The sequence below is a fragment of the Phocoena phocoena genome, chromosome 1 (genome assembly GCF_963924675.1).
Source record: "Phocoena phocoena chromosome 1, mPhoPho1.1, whole genome shotgun sequence".
Taxonomy (NCBI): domain Eukaryota; kingdom Metazoa; phylum Chordata; class Mammalia; order Artiodactyla; family Phocoenidae; genus Phocoena; species Phocoena phocoena.
In genome coordinates, this window is record NC_089219.1 from 36827630 (window position 1) to 36843775 (window position 16146).

The window sequence follows — 16146 nt, forward strand, 5'->3', positions numbered from 1 at the left end:
TAGTCTCTGACAAGTTCAATAAAAGCAACTAAGATTCAGGCAAGATCACTCACATGAACCTGAGAGACTTCAGATTTTTGAAGCAAGATAGAAACCAGTATTTCAAATCATTCTTTATAATTACAGCCACCCACAGTGAGCACATCAAGAGAAACGTTTCCTTTGATAATTCTAGGAGATGAAATCTCACCCCAGGAACCTCTTTCATCTTCCACCAAACACCTGCAGGCTGTAAAAGCAATGTAGGGAGAGGCAAAAGCAGAGTGTGTGTGTTTGGGAGCGGGGGTGGTGAAGGCAAGGTGCACAGGGCTCCAGAAGAGCTGTGAGTACTGAAATGTCACTTCTCAATGATCTGAAGCAGGAGAGTCTGTGTAACTAGGGTATAAAGGAGTGCAGTTGGAGAAGACTCAGAAAGAATTTCCAACGATGATATAGGTTGCTGGGCTCTTCCTTACCACATTGGGCAGACCTCACTAAGAGGAGGTGAGAAGGGGTCTGGCTTCTCTCAAACCATGGCTTTCTTTTATTGCTCTTTCTTCCACTAAAACCTGTGGGGATAGGCTTGTTGGCTAGGCAGGGGCTGCCTCCTGATTGCTCTAGGGTCTCCAAGGTGTAATAGTTGAGCTGGAGAAACTGACCCGAGGCTGGAAGGATAGGAAGTAAATGGCAGGGGTTAGAAGGTGAGGCTGGCGGTGGCGTGGTGTCAGGGGCCAGGAATCTGTGTGGTAGGTATGGGAGCAGAGCAGTAAGTCCTGGACTGAGGTTCAGGGGCCAGGCTGCCCAAACTGACAGCTGTAGAGGGAACATCATATGCAGAGGTCGCAATGACAGCAGCTAGGCCTATGGGCCTAGAAAGCCTGATTAGGGTCAGGGACTGAAGTACCCTCAGGTCCTTTCAGGTGGGAGATGCTTTTAAGGACGACGCTGGGCCAGCCAGTCAGAAAGTAGCCCTCCTAGGAACTTCACCACTGGACAGCTGCTGCCCCTGCCTGATACCCTCGGTGTACAAGAGCTAGGCCACTGTTCCACACGCCAGCTCCAGATGGTTTCTACAACATGAACACACACTGTGTATCTCTGGAGCCCATTTGATGTGGAGCTTGGGACTACTCCCTAAGTCTCCAGCATGCCTTTGGGAGCCCTTCTTTTATTGGGAAATAAATACAGAGTCAAACAGGTGGGCCAGCCAACATCTGTAGTTCTGGGGGCCAAGAGGAAGGAGTCTGACTTGCTCAGAACTCAGATCTCCATGAGCTGGTCATTCCCCACGATCACCTCATTCACTCGTTTGGCTATAAAAGAAAAAGAAAAGATTGTTTAAGAAATGGCAGCAAAATATGTCATTTCAAACCCAATTACTTCTAATTCTGTGTTCATAAACATTCATGCCTCTCCTATGTGGCTCTACGCTTTAGAAGCTCTTGGGAATACAACTTGTCGAAAGGACTTTGGAAGAGACAGCATCTTCCCACACAGGAGGAGGGGACTGACTCTCTATACACCTGGCTTTCAGGAGACTTCACATAGGAGGGGGACTGGAACTGAGTCATAAAGAATGATAGAGTGTTTTTAGGCAGTATATCAAGGGGAAGGCATTCCAGGCTGTTAGAACAACGTGAGCAAAGACATAAAGATGTGAGAAAGAGGCATGTGAAAAACTGTGGTGTGGCCAGAGGATAGGGAATGGGGGAAAATAGTGAGAAGAAAAGAGACTAAATAGTTAAATGATGGAGATATTCAAAGGAGAAAGGGAGATGCCTCATATGTCACATGTAAATAATACCCCATACTCGACAGGGTTATTGTGAGGATTCAATGAGTTAAAGAATCATTGAGTGTTTGACAAATAGTGGTCAGTATTATTTTTATAAAGTCCAAACTCGTAAGGCCCTCTGTGACCTGACCTTTGCCTACCTCTCAGCTTTATCTTCCATCACTCTCCATTTGTACCTAGAAGCCATGTTATTTTACAGCTCTAGACCTTAGTACATGCTGTTCCCTCTGCCTAGAATGCTTTTCTTTCCCTCCCTACTCACCCTAAATGTCCTAATCAAGCACCTCCACTATGTGATGCCTTCCCTTCCAAACTGTCCATTTCCTGCTCTCTGAAAACACTCTACCTGATGTGTATCTCTATCTCTACTTCACTGTAAGAATCTTGAGGGCAGGGGCAGTGGATTTATGATCACACCCCAGTGTCTAGCACAGCTACTGGCACATGAAAGATTTCAGAGGTTTGGGGTAATGACAGGGATAGGGTATGGTTATGTAAGTGGAGAGCTAAAGTTGCAGGGGAGTGAAGGTTGGTGGAGAAGGTCAGGGAATGGTGAAGCTGAGGGGCTGGATGGTTCAGCGATGAATATGTTTAAGTTGTCCAAGATGTTTGGAAAAAGAGACGGGGGAAAGGGGAAGACTGTGAACCCTCAATATATTTAGGGGAGTGCCTTGGGAGCTTACCAACGATGGGGTGAAAGCTAAGAAGAGGGTTAGCTTTCAAGGAGTAAGAGCTATAGAAATGAGGCAGTGAACCAAGGGTCTGGAAGGGGTAGGGGAAACCAGGAGTATGCTGTCTGCTTGTTCCCTGGAGGTATGGAGCAGATGTAGGAGGAAGGAGATCTTTCAGTGTTCTATTGGCTCAGACAGAAAAGGCTGACCACCTGGCTGAAAATGGATTCCTTCGGGGTTAGCTTGGCTTCTAAAGGTCCAACACCTTTCTTGCCACACATGGGGGCTTGAGAGTGACCCTGATAGGTGAGGCAGAAACTCGGACTTTCCTGAGGCTCTACTTCAGCCTCAGAAGGGTTTGGGGCAGCAAAATGAAGATCGTTAACGACAGGACCAAGTTTGCCAGTAAAGAGATGTTTTGTTCTGCTCATACTGCCCACAGCCTGGAGCCTACCTCTGCTCTGTCAGTAGAAAGGGGCTTTCTGACTGAAGCTGTGGAGACTTTGAGATTTCAGACATGTCCTCTGTTCTATCCACCTTTCCAGTTTTGTTTCTTGCTATATCTCCCTTACACACTATATTCTAGATTTTCCAAATGATTTTCAATTCCCAACATATCAGATTGTTTTTTGCCGTCAGGTGCCTGTTTACATGGTTCTCCTTTGCTCGAGAGGTTCTTCCCTTTTGTATATTTGGTAAATAGCCAACAATTTTAAGATTTAGCCTAAATTCTCTCCTTTGAGATGGTGTTCCTGATCCTTGTGCCAGGAACTGACCAATTTCTCTCTTCTGTCCATAATTAACCCTGACAGTCTTCTACCATCATACCTGTGAAACTTTACTGCACTTATTTCTTTTTCTTTTTTTTTTTTTTGCGGTACGCGGGCCTCTCACTGTTGTGGTCTCTCCCATTGCGAAGCACAGGCTCTGGACGCGCAGGCCCAGTGGCCATGGCTCACGGGCCCAGCCGCTCCGCGGCATGTGGGATCCTCCCGGACCGGGGCATGAACCCGCGTCCCCTGAAACGGCAGGCGGACTCTCAACCACTGCGCCACCAGGGAAGCCCCTGCACTTACTTCTTTACTCATCTGAGTCTCTATAATAGACTGTGAGCAGCTGGACAGCAAGAGGCAAATCTTACTCATCTTTACACTCCTAGCCTCCCAGAGCCTGGAAGATAGGCAGTAATTGTTTGTTGAAGGTGTGTGTGTTCTGGGGGTTATGTGAGGGTAGAGAAGTGGGAAAAGGAGCATGTATGGAGGAGAAGGCCTCCAATCCCCTTGTCAAAGAGAATATAACTGACACATCCGGTGCGTTACAGCAAAGGTCCTAGTGTGTCTAGAGCATCTTCGGGCCTATTTCTCTAATGTTCTCCAGTAGGAAGAGAAACCAAGGTCTAGGCCTTTCACAGAGTTTCTTGTTTCAGCATTGTATTTAACAGAGGCAATCTCATGTGAGAAGAAAAGGTGACAGTGCAGAATAGGAGAGCTCTGAGCCATAGAGATTTGAATTCTATTGGTCATTTGACTTTGAGCAAATTATTTCATGTCTTTGGACTTTAGTTTCCTCACGAAGTTGTGGGGATTCAATAAGATAATTGATGTAAAGAGGCTTGATAAGTATTAAACGGAAGTTACAGGACGTGGCTGGGTCTGGCCTGTGTACTCCTGCCCTAGGAGGTGTTCTTTTTATACTTTATAGCAATCTGCTTCCTTCAGTGAGAGGAATGGGAAGAAGGCCCAGACACTGCTCAGGCTGCTAAATTCCCTAGGGCTGGGGCTGGTCCTGGAGTGTGACTGTCAATCAGGCTCTACCTTGAGGTAAGACTGACCAGAAAAGAACAAAGGAAACGCTTCTCTGGCTAGCTTCCCAGGGCACCTCCAAAACCTCCTCTTTGCCCTTTATCCCTCTGTAGCCATCAGTTAGCCACATCATCTCATAACCAGACTCTGACATCTGCTCTTCCTTCACCCAGTCTCTTCCTAGTTTCCAGGGACACTGGAATGCTCTGAAGACAGTGCCAGTTTCATTAACACTTCTTGGTCCTCAGTGCTCCAGACCAGAGGGGTTAATGAGGGGTTAGGCTGAGGCAAACAACACCTTTTTCTGCTCTGCTAGGCTCCAAATTAATACCTGCACCATCACTGGGACTCAGGGGAGGAAGACTGTATCTGGCATTTTGGGGGAAGATGTATTTTTATGGAGATTCAGTAAGGTGGAGGAAACCTGAAGGGGAAAAACAATCAGTACTAGTTCCGCTTGGCCAGGGCTGGAAGGAGGCTCCAATAAACACACTGGAAAAGTTCTGGGCTGGAATCAGGTCGGGAAAGATCCTAAAGGGAAGAGTACAAGGGAGGAAAGTAAGTTGGGAAAAAAACCAGTGAGGTAGAAGGGAATGACAAGTCACATATGAAAAGCTGCACTGTTGGGAAGCTGGGGAGGACTCCTGCTAGCCAGGACTTGACCTATGTACCCATCAGGTCTACTTTCACAGCCAAAGGACTGGTCACTGCGGGACCAGGGAAGAGGTCCAAGTTCTCTCACTGACAGTAATAAAAGACTCAGATGAAATGTCCAATTAGTTTCCCAGGTTTTGACTTTGTTGGCTGTGGTTTTTCAGTTGGCTTGAGCAGGAGGTCAAACTTGGTTGCCAGGATTTTTGCCAGAGATAATCTCATTAACTGAGCATGCTGGGTGGGGTGAGTAAAGCCAGAATTGTTAGAAAATGCCTTGTTCTCCTGGTAGTGCTAAAAAAGGGCAGAGGGGCCTACGCTGGGTTACGATAGTCCCACTTTTGGTGTAGAAGACTGCTATGGATGTGGTGACTCTGTGGCATGCAAATGACTGGGATTTGGAGAGGGGACGGCATTGCTTCTGAGGATGAATGTTTTTTCCTGAAATCCCTCCATGGGAGGAAGACTGACAGGGGACTTTGCCATCTCCTGACTCTTTGCTAGTGAGGACCTGAGTTGATGTTTGTCTGGGTCATCCATAGTTAACAGGTCTTGATTGCTGCACTGATGGTTTGGAATTTGCATTCTCAATGTGGCTCAGCCTCAAAGAAAAGTGATAGTGGGGACTTCCCTGGTGGTCCAGTGGGTAAGACTCCACGCTCCCAATGCGGGGGGCCTGGGTTTGATCCCTGGTCACGGAACTAGATCCCGCATGCATGCCACAACTAAGAGTTTGCATGCCGCAACTAAGAAGTCCGCATGCTGCAACTAAGAAGCTCACATGTGGCAACTATGAGCCTGCATGCTGCAACTAAAGATCCCGCATGCCGCAGGGAAGATCCCGTGTGCAGCAACTAAGACCCGGCACAGTCAAAATAAATAAGTAAATAAATATTAAAAAAAAAAAAGATAAGTGATAGTGGGAACAGGTGACTGGCCAGGAGTACCTGTGGCAGGAAGGCACTGACTACTGTGCTGGACGCATTGGTCTCTCTAGCATAGAGGACAGAGCAAGAAATGTTGGGGTTCTCCAGTTTAAAGTCCAGATGACTTCCCTGGCCATCTCTCCTTCAGGACCGTTAAGGAGAGGGCATGTAGTTAGAGCTAGAAAGCGCAGGAGACGCCGCAGCCTGTGACATCCTAGGGGTTTGGCTGGCACATCCCTATGCTCCCTGATGGGAGATGTGCCTCAATACTGGCATTCCGTTGACATTCATGCATTCTGCACACAGAATGAAGAGGGGTCCTTGCAAAGTAAAAGAAAGGAGCACCAATACTTTGCTGGAAGTGGGGAGAAGAACAAGCAGAAACTGTGAGCTTCCAGGTTCCAGCAAATAAGAAAGGAGGGACACCCTAGGGCAGTGGCAAATGGAGTTCACTCATTCAAATATGCCAGTAAAAACAACAAAAGGAAGCAGCTCCTGGCTCCAGGAGGCACTGAAAGAAGAAAAGCACTAGGGGATGTTTCTACTTTTTGCTGAGCAGGAGATAATTTACAAAGACAAAGAAGCAAGAAGGAGGTGGAAGAAACATGGTGTGGGGCCATAAACCCAAATAGGAGAGAACAAAGCAGGACAGAGAAATGCAATGAGGAGACAGGGGAGGGGATGGGATAAGAAAGCAGCCCCACAGACCAGCTGAGCGGCTGCTTTTGAAGCTCTGGGGATCTCTTCCAAGACCTTCCATGGAATCAGAGAAAAGGCTGGTGTTCTGAATCCTATTTTTAAGAAACAACCAACAGGGGCTTCCCTGGTGGCGCAGTGGTTGCGAGTCCGCCTGCCGATGCAGGGGACACGGGTCTGTGCCCTGGTCCGGGAAGATCCCACATGCCGCGGAGCGGCTGGGCCCATGAGCCGTGGTTGCTGGGCCTGCGTGTCCGGAGCCTGTGCTCCGCAACAGGAGACGCCACAACAGTGAGAGGCCCGTGTACTGCAAAAAAAAAAAGAAACAACCAACAGGCCTCAGATGCTCAAAAAACAAGTTTCTCTGCAAGCCAAAGGTAGGCTTGGGTGAAGTGGTATGCTGAGCAGGGGAAAGAACTAAGACCTGATGTTCCTGAGGAGAGTAAGAGCCATAATATGGAGGCCAAACATATTTTTCCTATTGGTCCGAGAAAGATGGACTAAAGGGAGAAAAAGGGTATCAATGACTAAATTCTGCTGGGCAAGCCAGGAATGGCTTCTTCTTCTGGTCTTTTTGGAGGCTGTCGATAGTTCAGGCTGAAGACCCAGTTTTGTCATGTACTAGCTATGACCTTGGGTAAATTTCAACTTTTCAAAGTCTCAGTTTCCACTTCACCAAATGGGTCAATAATGAATCCCTACCTTAGATGGCTTTTATGAGAATCCAATAAGACAATGCACATGAGAACATTTTAAAGCTGTAAACAATAGCTGTAGGCCAGTGGCACTCTAGGAGGGCAGGGCCATCCATGCCTCCTGTGCTGGAGTTCAAGCTGGTGTCTCAGCCCTCTCACCTAAACTCATACTCTCAGCTGGCACGGGATCACAGCAGAAAGTACCAATAGCTGGGGCACTGCTGTTGACCAACACTCCTGTTCAAAGATTCTCTGGTGAGACGCTGGGTGGAGTCTGTCTCCTACTAAATGAACTAAAAATGCCAGCCTTCCCTGCAGCTAGGGCAGGGGTATAGGATCTAGGCTAGACCTGTTAATGCAGCCACCACAAACCTTGGGCTGGGCCACCACACAAAAAAGTAGGAACCAGAGAGAATCCACCTGCTGGGCGGCTGGAGTAGCACTGCCAGCTGTGATAACCAGTGTTCAGCAAGGATGGCAGCAGTGTCCTCACCAGAATGATTTGGAGTGTAAATCTTGGCTGTAACCCATTTTCTAAGCTTGATTCTGCAACTATCTTAGAGCTGTGAGCTACCTACCTTTACAATGAATTCTTTATCAGCTTAAATCAGCCAGAGTTATTAGTTTATGATGCTTATAACAAAGAACCTTATTGGTAAACTAGTGACACCCAGGAAAGGCCTCTTAGAAATGACAATTCTCACATGTAGAAGAAGAAAGCACTTGAAATGTGAGAAGAAAGGCAATGAAGAGGAGAGTTGCATCTAGTCTCAAGTGAAGAAAAAGGTTGAAGGGTGGTTTCAGGCCAAGGCCACATCTCCCCAGTTCATTTATCGGTGTTGCATGTGGTTCTTTCATCAGCGTAAGTTTAGAAGAGAAGCCAGAAGAGATTTCATGATAACTGCAACTATCTCACAAATGCCTTTCTTGGAACCCGAACTCTCTGCCCTGAAATGCCCCCATATTCCCTTTATGGATCCAAAATTCATTCACTCATGTCTCCCCTTCCCACTATCTACGATAAACCAGGACCTGTTCTGAGAGCTAGGGATACATATTGAAATAAGTCAATCCTTGGCCTGAGGATCTCAGTCTAGTAGGGAAGGTAGATTCATAAATAATAGCCATAACTTGTGTATGTACTTTAATAAAGGTACTGACAAAGGAGCAGAGGAGGAAGGAATGCTCATTTTGACTGTGGGGAATCATGGGAAGAGTCAGGGAGAGAAAGCACTTGGGCAGAGTCATCAAGAATTCCAGAGAGAGAGGGGGCATGTGCAAAGGCATGGAGAGGCACAAGAGCATGGTGTGTATACGGAGCTCTAAGTCCCCTGGTATGCTCCAGAAGCTGTTTGTACTCCTCAAAACATTTAACTGTATTTAATTCTCACAACAATCCTCCAAGATAGGATTTTTTTTTTTTTTTTTTTTGCGGTATGCGGGCCTCTCACTGCTGCGGCCTCTCCCACCGCGGAGCACAGGCTCCGGACGTGCAGGCTCAGCGGCCATGGCTCACGGGCCCAGCTGCTCCGCGGCATGTGGGATCTTCCCGGACCGGGACATGAACCCGCGTCCCCCGCATCGGCAGGCGGACTCTCTCAACCACTGCGCCACCAGGGAAACCCCAAGATAGGTATTATTGTCTCAATTTTTCTAGTTTCAAAAATCTGAGGCCAAGAAATTAAAAATTTAACCTGGTGTACATCCAGTGAGTTGCACAGCTGAGATCTGAACCCGGGTCTGTTTCAGTCTAAAGCTCACAAGGGAAGCACACAACTTTAAAAAGGGAAGGAGAAAAAACTGAAGAAGTCCTCTACTTACTGGGAGAAGGAAAATGATGTGGCTTACACCAATTCAGAATTGGTGGGTTTAGTTCCTTGAGCAACTCCCTTATCCCATCCTATTTTAGGTTTAGGAATAATCTGAAAAGGAGTGAGCCATCCTTACTGATCGTGAGCTTTGTCTACTTTTTGGTTAAAAATACCCAGCCAAATTATGGACCATTCAAATTTGACCAGCCCAGCAGGGAAATCCTGATGTCTGCATGTCTCTCTAGCACTATACAGTCTTTCTACAGCTACAGTGCAGAGCTCGCTAACAGTAAAGCTCACAGCATCATCGCTAAGCAGTTGAGGATGGCTCTGAGAAAATGGCTTCTGAAGAAGCTGCTAACCTTCTTCCAGGCCAAGAATCTATGGGACTCTCTCTCTTAACTATCAGGTCAGATGAGGTACTCAAGGACTGCAGGAGGCCAGAGCTAGTTCCAGAGCCTTTGTTGGATCACTGGCCCTTCTCTCTTATGCCTAACAGCCACTGTAAAGTATTGGTGCCAATCTGGGTCATCAGATCTTTCTGTTATGTTTTCAAGTTTTTGGTAGTAAGGCTGCATAAATATATATGAGCTTATCTAACAAGATAAATTCTTAAAAATGGAACTGTAAAGTCAAAGTTAAAAAATTTGACAGTGATGTCAATCCCCTCCTAAGATAGCTTTATCAATTTATGTTCTCACCTGAAGTGTATGCATATGCTTGTTCCCCAATTCTCACCAGCACTGAGCATTATCTGTGTTACTGTGATATGTAAAAAATGGCACCTGTGATTGTAATTTGGTTTCTGGTTTACCTTTGGCTTCAATCCTCTGGCTGCTTCCAATTAGGCAGTTCTTGATGTCTGCTCCCTTCTCGATTACAGCATTGTTGCAGATGACGCTGCCCTGGATGTTGCTTCTGTAACACAGTAACCAAGTTAGGGAGTGTCCCTGGCTCTCATCACTATCCTTGTCACTATGGGTTGGGGGTTCTGGCTCCTCCATATGCTAGGACTAGCTGGCCAGTCCAGTTAATGGCTACAAGCTTATCATTAGAAGACAGAATGGCACAGCTGGGCCAGGAGAGGACTGGGCTTTAGAGAAGACCAGAGTTTGTATATGCTCATAATGATATTCCCCCAAAGCCTGAAAAGAGCAACCAGTCTGCCTTCAGTTCTTTAGGCACCCCAGACTGGGAGGTCTAAATTCCATCCAATCTCTCTTCCTTTGGTCTGGGGGTGGAAGCTGGCCCTGGTCCCTGGGCTGATCCATTGCTCCTGTCTCTCATCTGGGAATATATACCAAATTTCATTGGAGGCTCAGATCCCATGAATCTTCCCAGGAGATCAGCTATGGAAACAGTGGGTGCCCCACAGCTCTCATCATAGACCCTGGTTAATCAAAACCATACTCGTTTAGAAAAAAAAGGATGCTTTTTAAACCAACTCCATGCTACATAAAAGATTACTCATAAAAGCAACACTCTCAAGAGGAGCTCCACTGGCTCCTAGCATTTGAATGTGTTTAAAAAGCATCTTCTTGGCTTCTGAGGACTGGTGGGTGGGGGAAAGTCCTTTTGAAAATCTTCACTAGCATTTATTGCATATCTACCTCAGGCCAGGTACTGTGCTAAATATTCTATACACATTACAGGAGTGACCTACAAATCTAGCCATTTCATCAGTAAAATCATTTGGGACATTCCTAAATCATTCTGGAAGTACCATTTTTACCTCTGATGTAGTAAAAATAACAACATTTTACAGATGAGGTAACAGATTAAGAGAAGTTAAACCATTTACCTAAAACCACATAACTGCCAAGTAGCAATTTCAAAACTAAGTCTGCCGGACTCCAGAATTCATACATTTAATCATAATGCCATACAAAGAAATTAAGGGGGGACTTCCTTGGTGGTCCAGTGGTTAAGACTCCACACTCCCAATGCAGGGGGCCTGGGTTCGATTCCTGGTCAGGGAAACAGATCCCACATCATGCCGCAACTAAGAGTTTGCATGCCACAACTAAGGAGCCAGCAAGCCGCTACTAAGGAGTCCTGGCACAACCAAATAAATAAATAAGGTTAAAAAAAAAAAAAAGAAAGAAATTAAGGGGAGAAAAGGCTAGAGGAAGCCTGGGACTGCCTAGTTTTTTTTTTTTAATTTATTTTTGTCTGCGTTGGGTCTTCTTTGCACACACAGGCTTTCTCTAGTTGTGGCGAGCAGGGGCTACTCTTGGTTATGGGTGCACAGGCTTCTCATTGCAGTGGCTTCTCTCGTTGTGGAGCACGGGCTCTAGGCATGTGGGCTTCAGTAGTTGTGGCACACGGGCTCAGAAGTTGTGGCTCGCGGGCTCTAGAGCACAGACTCAGTAGTTGTGGCACACAGGCTTAGTTGCTCCGCGGCATGTGGGATCTTCCCAGGCCAGGGCTTGAACCCGTGTTCCCTGCATTGGTAGGTGTATTATTAACCACTATGCCACCAGAGAAGCCCTGCCTAGTTGTTTTTTTGAGCCAAGATGGCTCTGTGGAAGGAGCTCTATCCTAACAAGGGAATATTTAATACCCTAAAGAGTCAGAAATAGGCAGCTGGAGGGGAGAAAGAGGTGAGTAGGAAGGATGTGAGTATCCATTTAAACAAAACAAAACACCAACTAAAAAAAAATCCTCAAGCAACCCAGGAGGCATGGGGGATGGAAAAGAGGCCATTCCAAGGACTAAAACTATCATGTACAGGCCATTAAAAAAACAGATTCTTCCTTGGGACTCCCCTGGTTGTCCAGTGGTAAAGAATCCACCTTCCAATGCATGGGACGCGGGTTCAATCCCTGGTCGGGAAACTGAGATCCCACATGCTGTGGGGCAACTAAGCACGTGCACCACAGCTACTGAGACTGCATGCCTCAACTAGAGAGGCACGTGCCGCAATCTACAGAGCCCATGCGCTCTGGAGCCCACGCACCACAACTAGAGAGAGAAAACCCGCACGCCACAACTAGAGAGAAGCCCACACGCCACAACAAAAGATCCCATGTACTGCAACTAAAACCTGACACAGCCAAAAAATAAATAAAATAAAATAAATATCAAAAAGAAAAAGATTCTTCCCAAATGCCAAAACTTTAGTAAACTGCCAAAAAGGAATTTTAGCACTTTATGGCATTCCAGAGCCTTCTTTATCTCTATTCTTCTAGAAGGTTAAAGCTTGTCGGAAAGCAGCAAAAGGCCAAAGCCACAGCACCTCTGTGGTGTGGGCTAGAGATGGGTAGAAACAGTTTTAGGTTTTTTTTGGCTGCACCATGCGGCATGTGGGATCCCAGTTTCCCGACAAGGGATCGAACCCATGCCCCCTGCAGTGGAAGTGTGGAGTGAGTCTCAACCACTGGACCACCAGGGAAGTCCTAGTATTAGTTTGTTTTTTGGCTCAGACTCAGGATACACTCAGTGGGTGGGCATTAAGGGACCTTCCAGCACTTTCCAATTTGCCCTCTGCCTGAGGAAAAGCAGTCCAGTTAGCGGTTAGGGTGACTCCTGCTCCTAGGGGAAAATTCACCCCAAGAGAAGAGTAAGGAAGTATAGAAAGCCTCAGACACAGAGGCTTCTGAGACTTAGCAGGCTTACAACTGGCTACTAGTTTGTCACTGAAAAAGTCTCATTTCTGTTTTCAAAGTGGGAGAAAGGGGATGCTTCCTACTTAGTCGTTTAAGAGTAGTAGCATGCTCTGGAGTTAGGCTAGGGGTAAACATAGTCAGCAAACAAGAAACCGTCAACAGGAACTCCAGCAGCCATAATTAGAGAGTACTAAATGGCTATTTTGGAATCTGGGACACAAGTGGGAACCATTTCTGGAAGGAAGAATCTGGAATGACTGAGGTCAGATTTCTATAGCAATGGATAGCCTGGGTTCTCCTTATGTTTAACAGGTCTGATTAAGGTCTCAGGAACCCCCATATTGCTTTATTGCTTGTCTCATCCAGTTTGTGTGTTAACTCCCTCTGAGACAAATAAACCACCACTAGAGAGTCTGCAGACGTGATAGGGAAAAAGTGGTTGATTGATGGGAAACTGGGGGCTCTTCTGAAGTTCTGGTTCAGTGGATCTGTGAAAGGCTTTGAGACGACAAAATGCTTAGTGAGTGTGAAATCTTTTCTACCACTTGTTTCTTCAATTGTTTCCCATGATCATTGTTGCAGTCACAAGTCACCTAGCAAGGCTGAGGTACTTTGGAAAAATTTTAAGCCAATTTAGCTTTCCTCTTGTCCAGAAAGAACTCCAACGTTCAGGATTTTACAGGTAGTATGTGTGTTTGCTCAGGCTGGAGGGGAAGGACAGACACTACCATATCAAACAAGCCCCCCTCCAGGTCGCCAATCCACAGTAAAGACTTTGCCTTTTCTCCTCAGTGCTTAAAGCAGGAGGGGAGGTGACTTCCTATACAGCTCATGAAAAGACCTGGCCCCAGTGCCAGAACTACAGTTTCTGAATCCTACTTTTAACTCTCAGCTTGGTACTAAGGACTCTGCTGTGCCGATGCCTGGCTGTGTTCTCTAACAAGCTGCTCAGAGATGGCTAAGATTAATGGGCTTTTGGTCCTCATTTCTTGGTGGTGTCAAATTTTAAGCAAAGCTGCAAGCCTTGAGAAATTACCCCAAGAACCCTAATGCCTCAGTGGAGAGGAGGCCATGAGAAAAACAGAGGCCTATTGTAAGATCACTGCCAAGATACCATAACATATGACAGGAAGAAGAAGCCCTCACCTGGGAAGCAGGAGTGCCTCCAAATTCTCATTCCTCCTCTGGCTTTAGTTAGGACTTTCTTCAGTTTATTCCAGGAGAGAAGGGAACTCACATAAATCTAATGTCTAATACAGCTCAGTCACTACACAAAGCACTTTATTATGTAACCTAATCCTTTCAGCAAACCTGCAGGAATGGTGGTATTTATTCTAATCTTTACAGATAAAAGTGGGGCTCACAGAAGTTAAGCAATGTGCCCAAGCCTACACAGTGGTAAGTGACTCTCCACGGTGCCACGGGCTTCTGCCTCAGCTGCTGACTGGCAGTGTTTGGTAAAGAGCCATGAAACTTCTTAGTTAACTCTGAGGACAAGCAGGTTCTTCTCTGGGGATTAGCTGGCACGCTTTCTAAACTTACTCATAACCTTGGGGAGAAAAGAGCAAGGAACTGGAGATACACGTAGCCTTTTTAGGCATGTGACTAAAGGTCTCCCTCAGCCCAAAGATTATGGCTGAGTTGCCCGTATCTCTCCAGATGCCAGAGGCTCCTAATCTTGGCCCAAGAGGCCCTGGTCCAGGTGTTCCTCTAGATGAAGAACATGTATTATTTTTAATGAGATATTTCAGGCATGCGCAAAAGTCCAGAGAATATACAGAACACCTGTGTACCCACCAAAAAACAATACAAAAATAAAGTATTTTTCTTTATTTCACGTTTCCCTCCTTCTCCTCCCAGAGGTAACTACTATTTGACTCTGGTATTTATTGTTCTTAAGCATTTTTACTACATATATTAGTAGACAATATGTAGTATTCTTTTGCAAAGTTTAAAAATTTTATATAAATGCTATCATTCTCTATGTATCCTTCTGCAACTTGCTTTTTTCCCCTTCAACATCATATTTGTGAGATTTATCCAGGTTAATTCATGTAATGAGATACAATACTTGAACAAACATCTCACTTTCTTCCTGTCTCTGGTCACTCTTACTCTTGGGTCCTCTAGATTAAAATGTACTGGCTCCAGTGAGCAGTACTGGAGCTCATTTCTTCCTTTTAGTTCTATGTGCCTCCCTTTACTATATAAAGGTTTAGTAGTGAAAAATGTCTTCCTCCTCAGAAATCTAATTATATTCCCTAAGCAGAGGCTAAGAAAAAGGGCTCAGGGGGAATAAAAGTAAAGATGTAACAATATTATTTTTTTAAATTTATTATTATTATTTTTGGCCGTGCTGCGCGTGGCTTGTGGGATCTTAGTTACCCAACCAGGGACTGAACCCAGGCCCACGGCAGTGGAAGTGTGGAGTCTTAACCACTGGACAGCCAGGGAATTCCCAAGATGTAACAATCTTAAAAGAAATAAGTTATAGTAGTCTAAGAAGATGGGCTTAGTGCAAATGGTTACAAGTAGGGAATGAATCAAAAGTCCGAAGGAGTCCCTTAAGTCCAGGGGATCTTGCCAAAGTTTTATAATTTGGTTTTTTTAAAAGTATGACTGGGGCTTCCCTGGTGGCGTAGTGGTTGAGAGTCCACCTGCTGATGCAGGGGACACGGATTCGTGCCCCGGTCCGGGAGGATCCCACATCCCGTGGAACGGCTGGGCCCGTGAGCCATGGCCGCTGAGCCTGCACGTCCAGAGCCTGTACTCCTCGACGGGAGAGGCCACAACAGTGAGAGGCCCGCGTACCGCAAAAACAAAACAAAACGAAACAAAAGTGTGACTGAAGAAACATGGACAGAATTCTTTGAACAATTATGATCTTTTTTCAACTCTAACTGCCACAGACTTAATTTTATGTTTAAGGGAGTTCACTTTTATACTCAGCCTACCCATTTGTCAGTATTTTGTTTCATTACTTATTGGCTATATTATGTCTTTGAGTAGAGTTTTCCAGAGGGTTCATTGGTGACAAATCTCCTGAGCCTTGGAGTATTTCTGATGATTTTATATTTCAACCATATAGGATTCTTAGGTCACAACTGTTTTCCTTCCAAATTTTCTAAATGTTGTTTCACTGTCTTCTGGCCTTAAATGTTGTCACAGAAAAGTATGAGGCCAGCCTGTTTTTCTCCCTTCTATGTGCCTTGATGTTTTTTTCCTTCAGTTCTATGTGCCTTGAGATTTTGCAAAAGTGGTGTTTGCCATTTCTGCTTTAGATCGTCCATGCCCCTGTTCCTTATGCTGGTCAAATCTTGGTGCTCTTTTTGGATCTGACCTAAATTTCATTGTGTCTGGCAGATATTCTTTAGTCTGTGTATGGGTACATGGCAGTTATCTAGTTTTATTACAGATGAAGCTTCCTCTTCTGGTTTTGTTTGTTTTCATTTTGGTGAGTTTGAAGGAGTAAAGCACTTACTTCATGACTTTTTCTAGAAGTTGACAGGGCT

At 45.7% G+C, this 16146-nt stretch overlaps 1 protein-coding gene across 1 annotated transcript in view; it reads right to left on the bottom strand.

Moving 5' to 3' along the window:
- Positions 1-1107: 1107 nt before the first annotated feature.
- EIF2B3 (eukaryotic translation initiation factor 2B subunit gamma) overlaps positions 1108-16146 on the bottom strand; it is a 155662-nt gene continuing 140623 nt past the window's right edge. The window contains exons 11-12 of the mRNA XM_065879906.1: positions 9841-9944; positions 1108-1292 (exon numbers count right to left, since the gene is read on the bottom strand). Coding sequence (XP_065735978.1) covers positions 1240-1292; positions 9841-9944 — 157 coding nt within the window. The 3' untranslated portion in view covers positions 1108-1239. The remainder of the gene's footprint in view (positions 1293-9840; positions 9945-16146) is intronic.